At 41.3% G+C, this 17,902-nt stretch overlaps 1 protein-coding gene across 1 annotated transcript; it reads right to left on the bottom strand.

The window, feature by feature from the left end:
* Nucleotides 1-1,120: 1,120 nt before the first annotated feature.
* Nucleotides 1,121-15,011, bottom strand: LOC123306759. The gene is made up of 3 exons (XM_044888894.1): nucleotides 14,549-15,011; nucleotides 14,447-14,461; nucleotides 1,121-1,502 (listed from the first exon to the last, which is right to left on the bottom strand). The coding sequence occupies exons 1-3, from the start codon at nucleotides 15,009-15,011 to the stop codon at nucleotides 1,318-1,320; spliced, it is 663 nt and encodes a 220-aa protein (XP_044744829.1). The 3' UTR covers nucleotides 1,121-1,317.
* Between the last annotated feature and the right edge of the window lie 2,891 nt (nucleotides 15,012-17,902).

Genomic DNA, 17,902 nt, shown 5'->3' with positions numbered 1-17,902 from the left:
ATGGATCAATTCGAAAAAATTGTTCAACAATATCGTATTTTTCTAGAATATACCGAAATTTCCACAAATCATGCCGAGATACGTCATTCGTCGTTTCGTCATCCGATTATATAACGTATTAGTCATTCTATAGCGTGATGTTAGTTGCGGTGCATTGTTCGTACCGATCGGACGCTTTTATATTCGGGATAAGATTTCGTGGATATTTCGAATTTTGGAATTTGAACACTCTGTAGAAATTAGTATTACGGATCAATTTAAAAAAATTGTTCAACAATATCGTAGTTTTTCTGGAATATAACAAAATTTCCACAAATCATTCCGAGATACGTCATGCGTCGTTTCGTCATCCGTTTATATAACGTATTATTCAGTCTATTGCGTGATGTTAGTTGCGGTCCATTGTTTGTAGCGATCGGACGCTATTATATTCGGGTTAAGATTCCGTGGAAATTTTGAATTTTTGAATTTGAACACTCTGTAGAAAATAGTATTATGGATCAATTTGAAAAAATTGTTCAACAATATCGTATTTTTTCTAGAATATACCGAAATTTCCACAAATCATCCCGAGATACGTCATTCGTAGTTTCGTCATCCCATTATATAACGTATTAGTCATTCTAGCTGGCCCGGCGAACTTTGTTTCGCCTCAGAGATACATAAAGTTGTATTAACTAACCATTGGTATTTTTTCAAGTAGGAGATATATTAGGCGAAATTAAAGTAGATACAAAATATACAAATAATTCAATTACATTGAAAAAGGTATGTACATTTTTATTTACATGAAAAGACTCAACTTTATTGAATCGTAACATTATTGTTGTGCATATTTAATTTAACTTTTTGTTTTCAATGTTTCAAAAATTCTCTCATTGTAGTACCTTATGATGAACCACATTTTTAGTTTTTTCCGAGGTGCGAGAATAAATAGAGCAGAAGGTGAAGACGCAACATACAACTGGCCATGAAAAAAACCACACACACTCAAGGGCTGGTCTTGTGATTTGTTAATTTTCATGGCAACGACATACGTTGTTTTGTACTAACCTACACAAGTCCTACTTTTTTTATATACTCAGTGAATAAGCTGAAATGCTTATTGATGAAAATTTTTATTGAAAAGTACAAATTACATATTATACTGTTGCTACAATACAACCTATCCGTAGTGTTAATAGGTACAATATGAGGAAATTGGAATGTAGCAGCTGTGTTGAATAAAGAGTTACATTGGCATTAATTGAAGGTTATAAAGTTGAAACTCAAAATATTTTATAACATTTGTATATTTTCAATTAACAAAAAGTTCAACTAACTTAGTGCCATTGGATGTACAATGTTTTTGGTTACTCCTTGAGGAATATACACAAACAAATTGGATGGTTTGCCAACCCTTGAACATGCAACGTACAATTGGCCGTGAGAAAAGCACGGATTTTCCAAATCCAATCCACAAATCGTCATTGTTTGACCTTGTGACTTATTAATTGTCATAGCAAATGCCAAGCGTATTGGAAATTGTAGACGTTTGAATGGGATAGGTGAATCTGAAGGAATCATTGGGATTCGTGGTAACAGTACAACTTCACCTTGAAATTTGCCACTCAATATAGTGGCTTCAAGAATATTACCCATGATTTTTTTATAACCAACCGCGTACCATTACATAATTTTGGTGCATTCAAATTTCGAAGCAAAATTATTGGTGAGCCAATCTTCAATCGCAAGTTGTGTGGTGGCATTCCAGGTAAATCAAGTGAATTTAAAAATTCTACAGGATAGTTGACAATTTCATCTGCATCAACAACAGTGTCAATTGACTTGAATGTAATTTCATCACCAGGCAATGACTGTTGTATTTTGAAATTGATTGCGTCAACATCTAAATTTTTCACGTAGCCATGCATGATTAGTGAAATTTCTCCGTAAATCTGGAAAGATACTATTTATTAAATCATCCTTAGTACCCACTATGTTACAAAAATTTTCCGGGAGTTTAATACATTGCGTATTTTCGTATAATTGAATTCTACCATTACGAATATCTAGCAATTGTTCGGAGAATCTCGACACTAATGGATCATTTTGAATTTGAACTCGCATATTTATGGTGAGGCATAATTTAGTGACACTTCGCCATAGATATTACTCCTTCAAACATGCGTTCATTTCGTCCGCATATGTAGCACGTGGAATGACAGGCAATGTCTGTCTGAAATCCCCAGATAACAGTACTAAAGCACCACCGAAAAGCCTAGTATTATTTCTGATGTCTTTCAGCGACCTGTCTAGAGCTTCAAGCTAATGTTTGTGGGCCATCGTACATTCATCCCAGATAATGATTTTGCATTTTCTCAAAACTTCAGCCATGCCAGAATGCTTCTTAATATTACACATTGCATCGGGATTTGTGTGAATATTCAAAGGTAATTTAAGAGCTGAATGCGCAGTCCGTCCTCCATCAAGTAAGGTTGCTGCAATTCCTGATGAAGCAATTGCCAATGCAATATGATTTTCTGATCGAATGCGTGCAAGGATCAGTGAGATGAGGAATGTCTTACCAGTGCCACCTGGTGCATCCAAAAAAAAGAAGCCACCTTGTCGAGCTGCAACTGATAAGTTAATTTCATCATATACATTTCGTTGCTCATCAGTAAGCAATTGTTCTGTATCAGCAACAAAATTTGCCAAGGAAGGCATGTCGAACTGGTGTTCACGTTGAACATCGCTGTTAATGATATCTGCTGGTGAGCGGTTCGGCGCTGGCATGCCAAAATGGATGAGCGGCATGTTCGAAATTAGAATACAAATATCTTCAATCATTATTAATGCTTCGTTATATATTTCAGTCGAAAATTGGATATTGGGATTTTGATTAGTAATTCTAATCCGATGCAAAATATCTTCACTCATTGAGTCTTTATATTTATTCCACAGAGTAGATGCTTCGGACGGGAAACATATTGTTAATATTATGGAATATAATTGACGAATTTGCTGTGGATTCGAACAAAGTTCAGCATCTGCTAGTGTGAGATCCCAGTGGTTATCATCTTCCAATAAATGTAATTCACGACAGGCATCGAAGAAAGTGTCGTATAAGATACCATTGACTTTTCGCAAATATTGGAAGGACGTCGGCCCGGGAATGTTAACCAACAACAAACGCAGAAAAAAACATTCACGTTGTTTAGGATGAACAGTATATTATCGGCCTAAAGTATTTGCCATAAACATATTGGGGAATTTTGGTACTGAAACACCTCGTTTCCGTCGTTCCCAATTTTTTGATTGTTTGTTCCACGTGAAATATTTAGGAACATCAGTAGGTATACATCAAGGTCTTCGCGAAAAGACCGACAAAATCTTGTCGATTACAAAGTTTGAAAAACTCCGTCAGAGTTGTTTTTGGAGCTGTTAAAGCTTGTTGCAGAGCAGTCTGTTCCGTGAAATAAACACGCTGCCCATTTTCAAGATGCACAGCCAAATTGTAATGAGAAAATGGGTTTTCCAACCTATTCCCTCATTTTAGAATAATCATTTTAGTTTTCCTTTTTGAATAATTTTGTTTCGAATTAATTTCCGAGAAATCTTTTCGAATTTCCAATTCAGGATTCCGACATCGTTCGGAATTGTAAACATACCGCACCGTTTTTATTCCGTTTTTATTTCCTAAAAACGATGTCGCACCGTATAAAACATCCTGAATTGGAAGATAACCGAGTTTTTTGTTCGCTAGCACAGATAAGTCGAAATTAAGACGTTTTCATCGACGCAAAATTACCGAATTTCGACTGTCGGGCACATCTGATTTCCGCACCCCCCCCTGTGGGTATAAAATCAGATGTTCCCCCGCAGGCCACTTCACTTACGATTTTCACTTATGATTAACTTGCTGCCGTTTTGCGATTTTTTCCGTATTCAGTTTTGACCACCGATTAGCCGCCGAGTAATTTTCGAGAATTCACCAATTTTGTTTTAGTTTTCTTTTCGGGGGAAATTTTAGAAGAAGTTTTTTTAAGTTATTTTTTTTTTCTATTTTTTTTCTACTGTTCTTTCTACTCTCTTGTGAGTGCAAGTGGCCAAGCCAAAGGTAAGACGACACGCCGTTATTTGCTTTTATATTGGCTTCAGCCTCCCTTCATCCCTTCCTAACCCGGGTTAAGTTCCACCCCTATTGCTAAAGCACCCCGCTGGCGTGGACACTCAGGGGGTGCGGAGGCACTTTGGAGTGGCGAACCCTCTTCCCTTCCCCGTTGTTTCGACGCTCACTTCAGTTGCTATCGAAGAACCCCGCTGGCGTGGACACTCAGGGGGCGAAGAGCGCAACTAGGGGTGAGCTGTTGTGAATCTGTGCCGTCTTTCATCCCCGCACCTGGCTGAAGACCCGATATCTGTCCGTCAAGTGTACGTCTCAGGTTCTGGCTGGCGAACAAGTCCGTTAACCCCCGTATACCGTTGAGATCGGATATACGTTGATTCTGCCTATCATTGTGCGTCGCTAACACCCTAGACACCAGGGAGCCCTGTCTCCGGCTAGCAGCTGCCAGGGTAGGTTTGCTATTCTCCCTTAAAGAATAGCTGGCGCTCGAGTCCGCCGAGGAAAACCCCGTTACAAAAATGGCGCCCGAGCAGGGACCGTTCAGAATCTACCAGGAAACAACTGAGGTGAGAGACATTAACCGGACAGTGAGTGAATTCCCGAAACAGTGAGTAAAACCTCAGAACAGTGAGTAACTATTCCTTGAACGGAAAACCGTGAAAAATAAACTTGAACTGTGTTTTATTCCCTGCCACTCCATATTGAACTGTTATACTGTGAATTGAATTGGACTATATTTTGGAAATTTTTCCTACTGTCGAACCCCGTTGAAAATAATTTGTGATTATTCTTTTTGCCGATTACTGTATTGAGTTGTTGAAATCTGAACTGTTATTCCGCCGTTATATCAGTGAAAATTATTTCCGATTTCTAATTGCATATTTCTGATTTATTGAATTGAACTGTTTTAATTTCACATTTAAGGTGAGTGAATTTCCGGACTTTGAAAAATTGAAAATTTATTGTCGCAATTGGTAAAATTTAATAGGTGTGATTTACCTATCGGTTCAATAGGGAATCACCTATTACCTATTGATAAACTATCTACCTGTTTGCTATTTCTTTTGACCTGTACTGTTGAAACTTACCGATTATTTCTGATTTTTCTGCAAACTGAAAGTCAATTATTGTGATTTATTTTCTGGCTATTGAACTTTGAAGACTTTTTGGAAATTTAACCTGTGCGTTTTGGTGCTATTCGAATTTCAGGAAATTTTTCGGACTATACGAAGTGACTTGCGATTGTGTGCGGTATTTCTCGAATATTTTCGGACTTTAGTGGGACTGATTGAAATTTTTTTCGAGTAACGTTGGACTTTAAAAATTTTTGAAATTTTTTTTTGTGATACATCGGGACTTAGATTGTTTTGGTGCGCCGGGACTTAGACTTTTTTTTTTTGGTACACCGGGACTTAGACTTAACTTTTGTTCGGGTTGCACTGATACCCACTTCGAACTTAAGTGAATACGATTAACTTACCGGGTTGGACTTAGAACTTAAACGGATTGTGAAAGACATACCGAGTGTGAAATATTGGTGCGTTCTGAATCGGACTTAGTTAAATATAATATGTCGAACATGGATGTGAACCGGTTACTCAGTGATGAACTTACATTCGAATTACAACTGAGAGGACAATCGATACCCGGTACTGTGATGACTAAACGGAGTCTGCTACGACAAGTGCTTCAGTCTAATGAACCTCTACTACCCCCAACATCATTGAATCCCGCCTCCGAGATTGAGATCTGTCAAAATAAACTAACCGATTTGGTGGAATCCCTTCAGAACTTCAATCATAGTAATGCGGCTAACGAATTTTCGCGAATTTACACCAGATTAATACACATTCAAGGCAGGCTGAACTTTATTGTCACCACAGACACAACACAGCTACAATTGATTGAGCAAATGAAGGCGACTACAGATAAGGCGTTGGAGACACTGGAGGAGCTGCGTAGGAGGAGTAATGCTGAACAGCCGCAGACATCCAACCGAGATCACAGGTCTCTTTTGGATGAGGAGGTGCCCAGTTCACCTGGGATGTCGCCGATCCAACCGGAGAGGTTATCAAAGGTTGAGACATCACTTATCGACTTAGGAGATGGTGTCGATCCTCCTGCTGTAGTTAATGTCTCACGTACCGGTACACCTGTAAGAAATCCAACATTAGAACGGGTCATGAATGAGACAAGGCAGACATGTAGAGCATTACTACAACAATTACCAGCGATACCTCTCACACAGTCACAGGACTGTAGGACAACAACACCTGAGGGTCCGACACACAGTAGATGGGTTAATTCCACACGAAGGGTGTCTTTTCCACACTTACCTGCACCGTGGATAAGTTCTGACCGGCCAATTATCACAACACCTGCCAGATCGGAACCGGAGTCTCGATCAACAGTACCAACTGTTCCGGTACACAAATGGAACATCTCCTTTGATGGCACTGGTAGTGTGACCGGATTTCTTGAAGAAGTGGAGAGACTGGCTGAATCCCGTAAAGTGTCCCTGGAACAAGTTTTCGAATCAGTGTATGAATTGCTGAGAAAGGATGCAAGGGATGGGTTCATTCCCCGGAGAGGTACTTTCGAGGACTGGGAGGATTTTAGCAACCAGCTAAAAGAAGCATTTCTGCCAGTTAATTACGAGGAGAATCTGTTGGAGGAAATTAAAAGGCGAACACAAGGCCCTGAAGAAAAGTTGCTTCTATATGTTACCCGGATGCAGAACTTATTCCAGAAACTCACCTATGCAAAACCATCCGAGGTGGAGCAGATCCGGCTTATCCGACAGAGGTTGATCCCGCCCTTACAGCAAGCCTTGGCCTTCCAGGAGACCAAGACTTATGATGAACTCCTCCGTAAGGGAAAAGTTTTTGAACTGGTCCAGTGGCAGATGAGCCAGTACACCCGGCCTCCTTCCAAACCAGGTTTCGTGGAGGAACCTCACCTGACGTACAGTCCCCGTCAACTGAGCCGATACCAAGCGAGCTTTTCTATGGATACCGGAGAACAGGTTCGCCAAACAGCTGATCACAGGGAATCAGTCCCGCCGACACAAGCCAACCAGACACGACTTTCTCCGCCGGGGGAAAGCCGTCCGAAGCCACCCAGGTCCAGAGAGTCAATAGACCAGCGACAGGAATCACACCGTACGACTTCTGGAGACAGGTCCGAAGGTCGATCCAGACCTGCAACACCGCCACCCCGCCGTCCAGCCGAAAATAGCCCCGCTGACCGGACCGAGCCACCATCAGGGAGGAGAGTGTCCTTCCAGACACAGTGTTTCCGATGTGGTGGATATGGCCACATGCGTCGAGAATGTCGCAGGCCACCGAAAATCTTCTGTTCTCGATGCCAGAGGGAGAACATTCTCTCACGAGACTGTCCGTGTTCGGGAAACTGAAAGGGAGATTGGAGGCGGAGTCGACCACATCTCCCGGAATCCTGACTCCACTGGCACCGACTACCTGTAATGATAACCGTCCGTTAGTAGAGGTCAGAATAGCCGGCAAACACTTCCGAGCACTGATAGACACCGGAGCGACCAGGAGTTTCTGCAGTCAGGCCGTATCCGATCAGTGTGAAAGTAAAGGAATCACAGGACAAACAATGCACAACAGTTTCGCAGTAATAGCGAACGGACAAACCACCGTCACACCGAAACTGTACACCACCACCGTGCGAATTTCCGATTACACACTGCCTGATTTGAAATTCTTACTGGTACCAAACTTACCGGTTGACATTATTCTGGGGATGGATGTTCTGTCGACTTTCAAGTTTTCCGTAAATCTCAGTACTGCCGAGTGCTTTCTGGAAGGCCGTCTGATCTCGAAACCGATGACTCCTGTCGAAACCACCGCAGAAGTTCACACCGCCGAAGAACACCTGTTGGAGTTGACGGAGTCTCAGAAACAGGAGCTGGAGGAATTTCTGAAAGAAGAATTAAAGAAGTTTGAAGACCTATATGGTACAACCGACCTGATTGAACATAAGATCAAACTGAAACCGGGCACCGAACCGATCAAACAACGATACCGACCGCTAAACCCGAAAATGCAGGAGATCTTCAATCAGGAAGTAGACCGTATGCTGGCTGAGGGAGTGATTGAACCCTCCAAGTCACCGTGGAGTTCACCGGTAGTGTTGGTCAGGAAGAAAGACGGAAAATACCGTTTTTGCATCGACTTCCGTGACGTCAACCAAGTGTCTGTAAAAGATGCATACCCGTTGCCGCACATTTCTGGGATTCTGGATAAACTGCGTAAGGCCAAGTACATTTCCACACTGGATCTGAAACAAGGATACTGGCAGATACCGTTAGCAAAGGAAAGCCGTCCGATTACTGCCTTCACAGTTCCAGGAAGGGGATTGTTCCAGTTCACCGTTATGCCGTTTGGTCTTCACGCTAGTCCAGCCACATTCCAGAGATTCTTAGACACCGTTATTGGCCCAGAAATGGAACCGGAGGCGTTCGCTTACCTGGACGACATAGTTGTCCTGGGGGAAACTTTCGAGGAGCACCTGGAGAACTTAAGAGAAGTATTCCGGCGGTTGAGAGAAGCCAATCTTCGTCTCAATCCCGAAAAGTGTGACTTTGTGCGAAAATCCCTAAAATACCTAGGACATGTCGTTACCTCCGAAGGAATCCGTACCGACCCGGATAAAGTTTCCTCTATCGTAGCATTCCCAGCGCCGAAAACTATCCGTGAATTGCGCCGTTTTCTGGGAGTTGCTAGCTGGTACCGCCGTTTTATAGAGAACTTTTCCGATGTCGTTGCACCGTTGACTCACCTGTTAAAGAAGAAACCACGTTGGAAGTGGGGTGAGGAACAACAAAAAGCGTTCGACCGCCTGAAACAAAAGCTGACCGAATCACCGATACTGGCCTGTCCGGATTTCAATCAACCGTTCGTCCTGCAAACAGACGCCAGTGACGTAGGCCTTGGAGGAGCCCTGACCCAAGTTCTTGATGGAGAGGAAAGGGTGATCGCCTATGTCAGCCGTACCTTGAACACCGCCGAAAGAAATTACTCCGTGTCCGAAAAGGAATGTCTCGCCATTGTTTTCTCGATAGAGAAACTGCGACCATACCTGGAAGGATTTCATTTCACCGTAATTTCCGACCACATGAGTCTGAAGTGGCTGAATTCCATCAAGTCACCGTCCGGAAGAATTGCTCGATGGGACGTTTTCCTTCAGCAATTCGACTTTGAAGTCCAATACCGGAAAGGTGCCCTGAACAAAGTCGCCGACAGTCTGTCCCGAAACCCGTTACCGTCTGTAGATTCCGTATGCCTGGCCGACGTCGAAGTTCGCTGCAGTTGGTACAACAAAAAGCTCCAAGAGGTACAAAGAGACCCAGAAGATTTCCCTGACTTCGCCGTTGAGGATGGGAAACTGTATCGTCACTTCTGGGACTCTTCCGACTTTACTGAAGTTGGATCCGGACAACCATGGAAGCTCTGTGTACCCACCGAACAACGACTGGAGGTCCTGAAAGAAAATCACGATTCTGAATTAGCTGGTCACCTGGGAATCTCCAAAACCATCTCTCGGCTAGCCCGGAATTATTACTGGCCAGGGATGTTCAGAGATGTCGCAAAATACGTAAGAAACTGCCCATCCTGTCAAAGGTACAAAGTACCACAACAGAAGACGCCTGGAAAAATGCAACCACATAGAATGACTGATGCACCGTTCCAAGAGGTCTGTACAGATGTGGTTGGGCCACTCCCCCGTTCCAAGAAGGGAAATTCTTACGTAGTGGTGATGCAGGACCGTTTCACGAAGTGGGTTGAATGCCGTCCGTTGCGGAAAGCCACCGCCAAAACCGTTTATTCAGCCCTGTACGAACAAGTTATACTCCGATATGGCTGTCCGAAGCTGGTGATATCTGACAATGGGGTACAGTATGACAGTAGACTGTTCAAAAACAGTCTCCGAGAACTAAACATTGCTCACCGTTTCACCCCTCCGTATACACCACAGTGCAACGCCGTAGAACGAGCCAATCGTACGTTGAAAACTATGATAGGTCAGTTTTGTGAAGCCGACCACCGTACCTGGGATGAGAAATTAGGTGAACTAACCTTCGCCCTGAACACCGCAAAACAAGAATCTACAGGATTCACACCGGCATTCCTGAACTATGGAAGGGAATTAACAGTTCCAAAGGCAATCTACTCGTCAAACACCCAAGACGAAGACACTGAGGAGACAAACAGAAGCCCAGAAGAAAGTAGAGTAAATCTTACTCACCGTACAGAACAAATCCGTCATCTTCAGGAGGCCTATGAGTTTGTCAATACCAGGTTGTACCGTGCATTTGAGCAGCAAGCTCATCATTACAACCTCCGTCGAAGAGAAGTTCGTTTCCATGTCGGTGATAGAGTTCTGCGCCGTGCTAATCCGTTGTCATCCGCCGTTGATAGCTTTGCAGCCAAGTTGGCTCCGAAGTTCTCTGGTCCGTATACCGTTGTGAAAGTAATTTCACCCGTTGTTTATGACCTGAAAGATGACAGTGGTAAGAAAATCACCAATATTCATGTGAAGGATTTAAAACCGTTCCATCCGTCTGATCATTAGTAAGTACACTGTATAGCAACCGTAATAAAAACCAACCGTACTGTTATATTATAGCATGCACCGATAAAAAATGGGATACATCCGTTCCGTCTGACTCTATTTCACTCCTCTATTACCGTCAAAAATAATATTCATCACCAAAAATAGGTTAGTAATGGGGTACTACCGCTGCTTTCACTGAATAAGTGCCCAGGTGAGTGAAATAGAGCCTTATACTTGTATCTCCTTATTCACTGACAAAATGTACATACCTATATTTCCGCGATTCCACCATAACCGATAGATCTAACCTGGTCTGCCAGTGTTGGAAGATTCTGTTCCGTACAATCTTGTTTGTTCTGTGCAACATTTATTACCACCAAACAGGACCGTCGGACTGTCATCCAGTGGGTAAGTGGTATCCCACACACCTACAACAGAAAATTCCGTTAATTCAATGGAAAAACAGGAACCGTTACAGTTGATTCAATTCTTCTGTATTAATTGTGGGTCCGATAATAACAAGTGAGATACGCCCGTCCTGTCTGTCTCTATTTCACCCCTGGGTCACTGTAGAATACAATAACCGAATAGAAAATAGCAATAGAAGACTGACACCGCTTACACCGATATTACAAACCGGCCTGAACGGTAAGTGAAATAGAACAGTATATTTGTATCTCCTCATTAAAATTACCGACCGTACTTACCGTTTCTTCCGAAATTCCACCGTACACCCTGTTATCCCTCTGCTCCAGGATATCAGTATACTAAATGCTTTTCTCTCATTTTTATGCAACCTACAACTGCTGCTGACTCCAACACCATCGGAGAATTGCACCACCGTCACAGGGGGGAGCCAACGACGCTGTCCAGTATTCCAAACTACCCTGGTTGGACGATATTGGTAACTGTTAACCCCCATGACATGTGCCCGGAGCCGGCTTTGCGAAGTCCACCCTAAAATGGTTCAGAAATAACACAACGAATGACAAATCGAAATGGTACTCACTTTGAAGATTCCGTCCTGCACTGTTTCCACTATTTTCCGGCATTTCTTTCACCGATGGAAATGGAAATCGAAATTTGGAACATTGGAACCACCCGGCGAAATTTGACAATTGGACTTTGGAGGTTAGCTGATAGAACACAGAACTTCGACAGATTCATCGAAAAGCGCCGTCATCGCGGACCATAGAGGGGGAGCATTGGCCGAGTATACGCCACCTGGAGTAGATTAGGTGAACTTGTTTATTGTAAATCCGATCTCAATCGTCTTGCCGTGAATAGTCAAACCGTTAACCGGACTTAGTAGATTTCACCGTGAAAAATTTAATCCCCTATTTCATCGTGGATTCAATTTTTCAACCGGAGACGAGGGGATGTAATGAGAAAATGGGTTTTCCAACCTATTCCCTCATTTTAAAATAATCATTTTAGTTTTCCTTTTTAAATAATTTTGTTTCGAATTAATTTCCGAGAAATCTTTTCGAATTTCCAATTCAGGATTCCGACATCGTTCGGAATTGTAAACATACCGCACCGTTTTTATTCCGTTTTTATTTCCTAAAAACGATGTCGCACCGTATAAAACATCCTGAATTGGAAGATAACCGAGTTTTTTGTTCGCTAGCACAGATAAGTCGAAATTAAGACGTTTTCATCGACGCAAAATTACCGAATTTCGACTGTCGGGCACATCTGATTTCCGCACCCCCCCCTGTGGGTATAAAATCAGATGTTCCCCCGCAGGCCACTTCACTTACGATTTTCACTTATGATTAACTTGCTGCCGTTTTGCGATTTTTCCGTATTTAGTTTTGACCACCGATTAGCCGCCGAGTAATTTTCGAGAATTCACCAATTTTGTTTTAGTTTTCTTTTCGGGGGAAATTTTAGAAGAAGTTTTTTTAAGTTATTTTTTTTTTCTATTTTTTTTCTACTGTTCTTTCTACTCTCTTGTGAGTGCAAGTGGCCAAGCCAAAGGTAAGACGACACGCCGTTATTTGCTTTTATATTGGCTTCAGCCTCCCTTCATCCCTTCCTAACCCGGGTTAAGTTCCACCCCTATTGCTAAAGCACCCCGCTGGCGTGGACACTCAGGGGGTGCGGAGGCACTTTGGAGTGGCGAACCCTCTTCCCTTCCCCGTTGTTTCGACGCTCACTTCAGTTGCTATCGAAGAACCCCGCTGGCGTGGACACTCAGGGGGCGAAGAGCGCAACTAGGGGTGAGCTGTTGTGAATCTGTGCCGTCTTTCATCCCCGCACCTGGCTGAAGACCCGATATCTTTCCGTCAAGTGTACGTCTCAGGTTCTGGCTGGCGAACAAGTCCGTTAACCCCCGTATACCGTTGAGATCGGATCCCGTGCTATTCCGTCCGTCTTGTCCGTCTTTCGAATCACTGTAAAATTTAGTAGTAGTGCTATTTGTGTTCCCCTTTTCGACGAATAAAAGTTGTATACGTTGATTCTGCCTATCATTGTGCGTCGCTAACACCCTAGACACCAGGGAGCCCTGTCTCCGGCTAGCAGCTGCCAGGGTAGGTTTGCTATTCTCCCTTAAAGAATAGCTGGCGCTCGAGTCCGCCGAGGAAAACCCCGTTACAAAATGTATAACAGCAGGATCCCTTTCATGTATTGGGAAATTAAAAATACGCCAAATAGCTTCGTTACTACTTATGTATCGGCCCATTTGATAACGTGTTATTTCGTCATTGTCTTTTACATTTTGAACACCAAATATAGCTTTATCGCTGCCCTTATGAACGTATTTACAAATGTACTTGATGGACTTCACAGAACTGCATAACTCGACGTTTATATGTGCTTTGAAGGTTTTGCACAGCAACGGTGAATATGGAACCACCCAGCGATTATCAATGTCTACTCTTGAACCGTTTGATAGTCGTAATTCATATGATTGGCCACCATTGTCTATGTCTCTACGACGGTAAGATGGATAGCCATCGATATTGGTGATTTTATCAGGTAGACATGGTTTTGGGAAACGTTTCGTACATTTTCCATTGTCCATACATGGTGACGTCATGTTTAAAGTACCACATGGACCGTGGATTATGTTAGTGGTAACAATGTCAAACAATTCTTGATCGATATTCTTATCCGGAATTTCCGCAGAAATAATTTGGTCAATTTCTTCTGGGCGTACTCTATCTACCAACCAAATCAAAATATGCGCATGTGGCAAACCTCGTTTCTGCCATTCCACAGAGTAAAGCCAGCAACGTGTTTTGCCAAATACCGAGTGATGTGTGATCAAATTCATCAAAGATTTCAGTTTCTGTTTGAACACACGCGCGGTGATGTCATGGCGATGCATTGAGGATTGACCTGACAACAGCAAATTTTTAATTTCATTCCAGTTGGGATTACACGTAAAAGTGATGAATAGATCAGGCCGGCCGTATGCACGTACATAAGTCATGGCGTCTTGAATATATTCTTGCATATGTCGTGGGCTGCCAGTATATGATGATGGAAGAATATATGCGGTACCGATGTTGTTGATGTCATTTGTTGCATCTACGTTACCTATTATGGCGTCACGTAAATGAATGTACTCCTTAGAACGAAGTTGTGCTTGATTAAACTTTAAATATCGTAATCTCTCACTTTCGATTTTCACATACATATCAACAATGTACTGATGAAATAGCTGCCGGCATCGAAGAATGTTATTATCTTCATTAGCACGAATCATTAACCGGTATGCGTAGAAGTTCATCGCGCTAACTTTTTTGGTTAGTTCCACACCTGGAAAAAAGAAAATAGACCTACATGAGATACACCAAAGTTGTTAGTACGACAAAAAATATAAAATAATCTATGAGTTGTACCTACCTGTCGTTGGATTCCTTTGTTTAATGTTGAAATGATAACCATCCTCTCCTTCCCAAAATATCAACGGATACTGCAATGCATCATAAGAACGATGATTATCTTGAATTATTTGCACCGTGTTATCCCTGCGTTGTATGCGTATATCTCGACGTTCCGATGGGTCACCAGCCATAACAACTGCAACTTCATTAATAGTTGGAACATTATATGTGCCTGCGTGCTCTCCATACGGTACTTTATCTGCTTTAATGACAATGGCGTAGTTGTCGTTTTGCAGTCTGTTGGAGAGAGTCTTGAACAACCGTAGCAAGTGATTATTATTCAGCAAAAATGTTTCCAAAATTTCTACAATTTCTCGCTCCTGCATCTGGTATATATGGTTGTATGCGCAGCGTGTATTAGTTCGTTGTTCCTCATCTCCCATAAAGTAGATTTGTAGAAATTTGGGATCAGCTTCAGGCATTGGAAGCAATGAACCAATTTGATGATACACTTGACCTTGAATCTTAAAAGTTGATTCAAAATTGCGACCATCATTATTGTGAATAATTTTAGTAGCTTTAAATGATGTCATTTGGAAGCAAGAATTGAATTTACGAATTTTACGCAAAAACAGTTTTGATTGCGATGTATCTCCAGCTAGTAGTGTTCTCAATGGTTCGGGAGGTGGATTTAATGGTGGAAGTGAAACTTTTCCAGATGCGCAACATAGACCAGCCGATTCAGCTCTGTCCGTGAAAGCATGACAATGTTGACACTCCTTGTCCATATTACCGATCGTAATTAGTGAGTGCGACGAATAGTCGATATTATGGTCATATCCGAACGCAAGACGATTAAATGATGCTCGTGTCAATGCTTGTTGACGTTGCATTCGCTGTCGATCACGTTCTCTCTGTGCGTCGGTCTCTCGTAGACGCTCCTCTCTTTGTCTCAATGTATTAGTACGAAGACGTTGATGGGGTTGTTCTAAATTCTCATCTGTACGTGTATTTGTAACTTGATCTCCTAAATTTACGTTATCCGTTGAGTGTTCCTCAATTATTGTTCTATTCAATCGACGATTATGGACATATTGCGATCGTTGACTACGTCTACCAATATTTCTGGATCTTCCACGAAGACGTGGCATTTTTCGGTGAATATAACGTAGGTACTGTAAGAAAAGACATAACTTATGTAAAAAAGGTATAAAACTGAATTGAGATGAAAACGTAGGTACTGTAAGAAAGTACATAACTTATGTAAAAAAGGTATACAACTGAATTGAGAAACTGGATTGAGATGAAATTTGAATTTAGTAACAGGTCTGAAAAGTTTTTCTGTACCACATTTTATGAATAATGCATAATTTAATTTTTGATCATCACTCCCTATTATTTTCGAATAGTCAATATTTGAAATAAAAACGATTGAAAATAAGTATTATGAAATCATTGAATGAATAAATTAGTATGTTCGAATATTTATTGATTATCTTGCGAGTAAAATTGATAAAAAATAATGTAAAATACTCACTGTGATATCACACTTAGTTTGCAAAACGTATAGTTTTTTACGTATACTTCAAAAACTTTAACACTTTCACAATTAGAATGTCACTTATCCAAACACAATGATAACACTAAATTTTTCTGAATCCGTTCGCAGCTCACCCTCTCACACGGCCTACTATCAAAACACTGTTACACTGTTCAAATATAAGAGACATCACAACAAAGTCGCGCAGTAAGGCCTGGCGTATTCAGGTAGTTTCCGTCCAGAGGCCAATCGAGGGTAGTTCACAGTTGTAAATAAGACCGTTTGACCAATAAAATATCAGGTTTAAGCAAAATAAACCGATTTGGTTTGTTTGTTTGCATTCTCTTATATTTGAACAGAATATAACATATTTATGTCCAAATATCGGCAATTTGGCTTAGTTCCGGCAAAAACCCTCTTTGCAATGACACATTTTTATTGCCCCTAGCCCGACGGCGACGCACGTTTGTATTTAGTGAAATGTGCAAACAAAGAGCAATAAAACGAATGCAGATTTCAGAACAGACCCAAGATTCGTTTGAAGAAGGAATGCCGAAGTATGGAAAAACCTTCAATTTGTACCAGTTAACATTGGGGCACAATAGGCCACTCCAACAAAACAATTAAATATGGCCGCTGGGGACGTGCAGGTCGCAAAACAAAGGATAACAGGAATTCACACTCGTAATCTACCACACAAAACAACTAAAATATGCCTATATCGTTTGAAAATCAATAAAATATCCGCGATGGTATTGATTCCAAGCCTCTGTGAAGACTTAGAAATCGGTTTGTTTACGTCGGTCCACAAGGCTCAGCAGGCAATCAGCTAACCGTGACAGATCGTTGGACTGCCCTAAAGAGAACTATTATCACGTACACCTCACAGCTAAACAGCTTCATGAAAAAAGGATAAAACACCCCAAATATTAAATTAGGTCCTCTATCTCTCCTCTTTTTTCCAATAAAATAGGAAATCAATGCGATGCGATATTAGACAAAAAAAAAACTGATATCTTTCCGTACGAGAAGCGGGTATTTGTGTAGAGGGCTCTACTAAATTCGAATAATATTAGAATAATTTGAATAATTCGAAAATTCGAATAAATTCGAATATTCGAAAAAAGCATGAAACGAATATTCGAATTGACTCATCCCGAAAATTCCGAGCTCAGTCTGTAGCCGGTTTCTCACTGACGTCTTTATTAAATAATTGTGATGAATAGCTTATTTATTTGAATCAGGATCGATACCGTATTCATAAAAACATCCTCTGAAATAAGGCAATATTTTAGTAAAAATTTTATTACATTTAAAGAGTTTTTTTCAGTTAACCTTGAGAGATAGACATATGCTCTCGCGGACCTTTTTGTAGAACTGTTGAAGAGCCACATTTTTGTCATACATTGTATCAATGTAAGTCATCAGGTTTTCGCAGCGTACGCAACAATAGCTTGAAAATTGCAAATTTTCGTACATTTTTGGAATTTTTGTAGATGTCTAAATTTTTTTCAGTGAAAAATATAGCATATGCCACTCGGGAATGATGAAGCATTCTGAGAGTGAAAAAATTTCTGAAATCGGTCCAGTAGTTTTTGAATTAACTAACAAAAATATAAAATTTTCCCCTTTAAAGTATAAAATTTCCAAGAAAAATATTTTCCAGTGGACTAAATTGTGATTCTAAACCATCCTCGAGTTCACACAAAAAATTTCATCAAAATCGGCCCAGCCGTTTAGGAGGAGTTGTGGGACAAAGCCACGAACAGAAGAATTATATATATTAAGATATAAGATATATATATGTATATATATTAAGATATAAGATATAAG

Source organism: Coccinella septempunctata, chromosome 1, assembly GCF_907165205.1.
Source record: "Coccinella septempunctata chromosome 1, icCocSept1.1, whole genome shotgun sequence".
NCBI lineage: Eukaryota > Metazoa > Arthropoda > Insecta > Coleoptera > Coccinellidae > Coccinella > Coccinella septempunctata.
The sequence above is the reverse complement of the archived record's forward strand: the minus strand, read 5'-3'. Positions and strand labels throughout refer to the sequence as shown.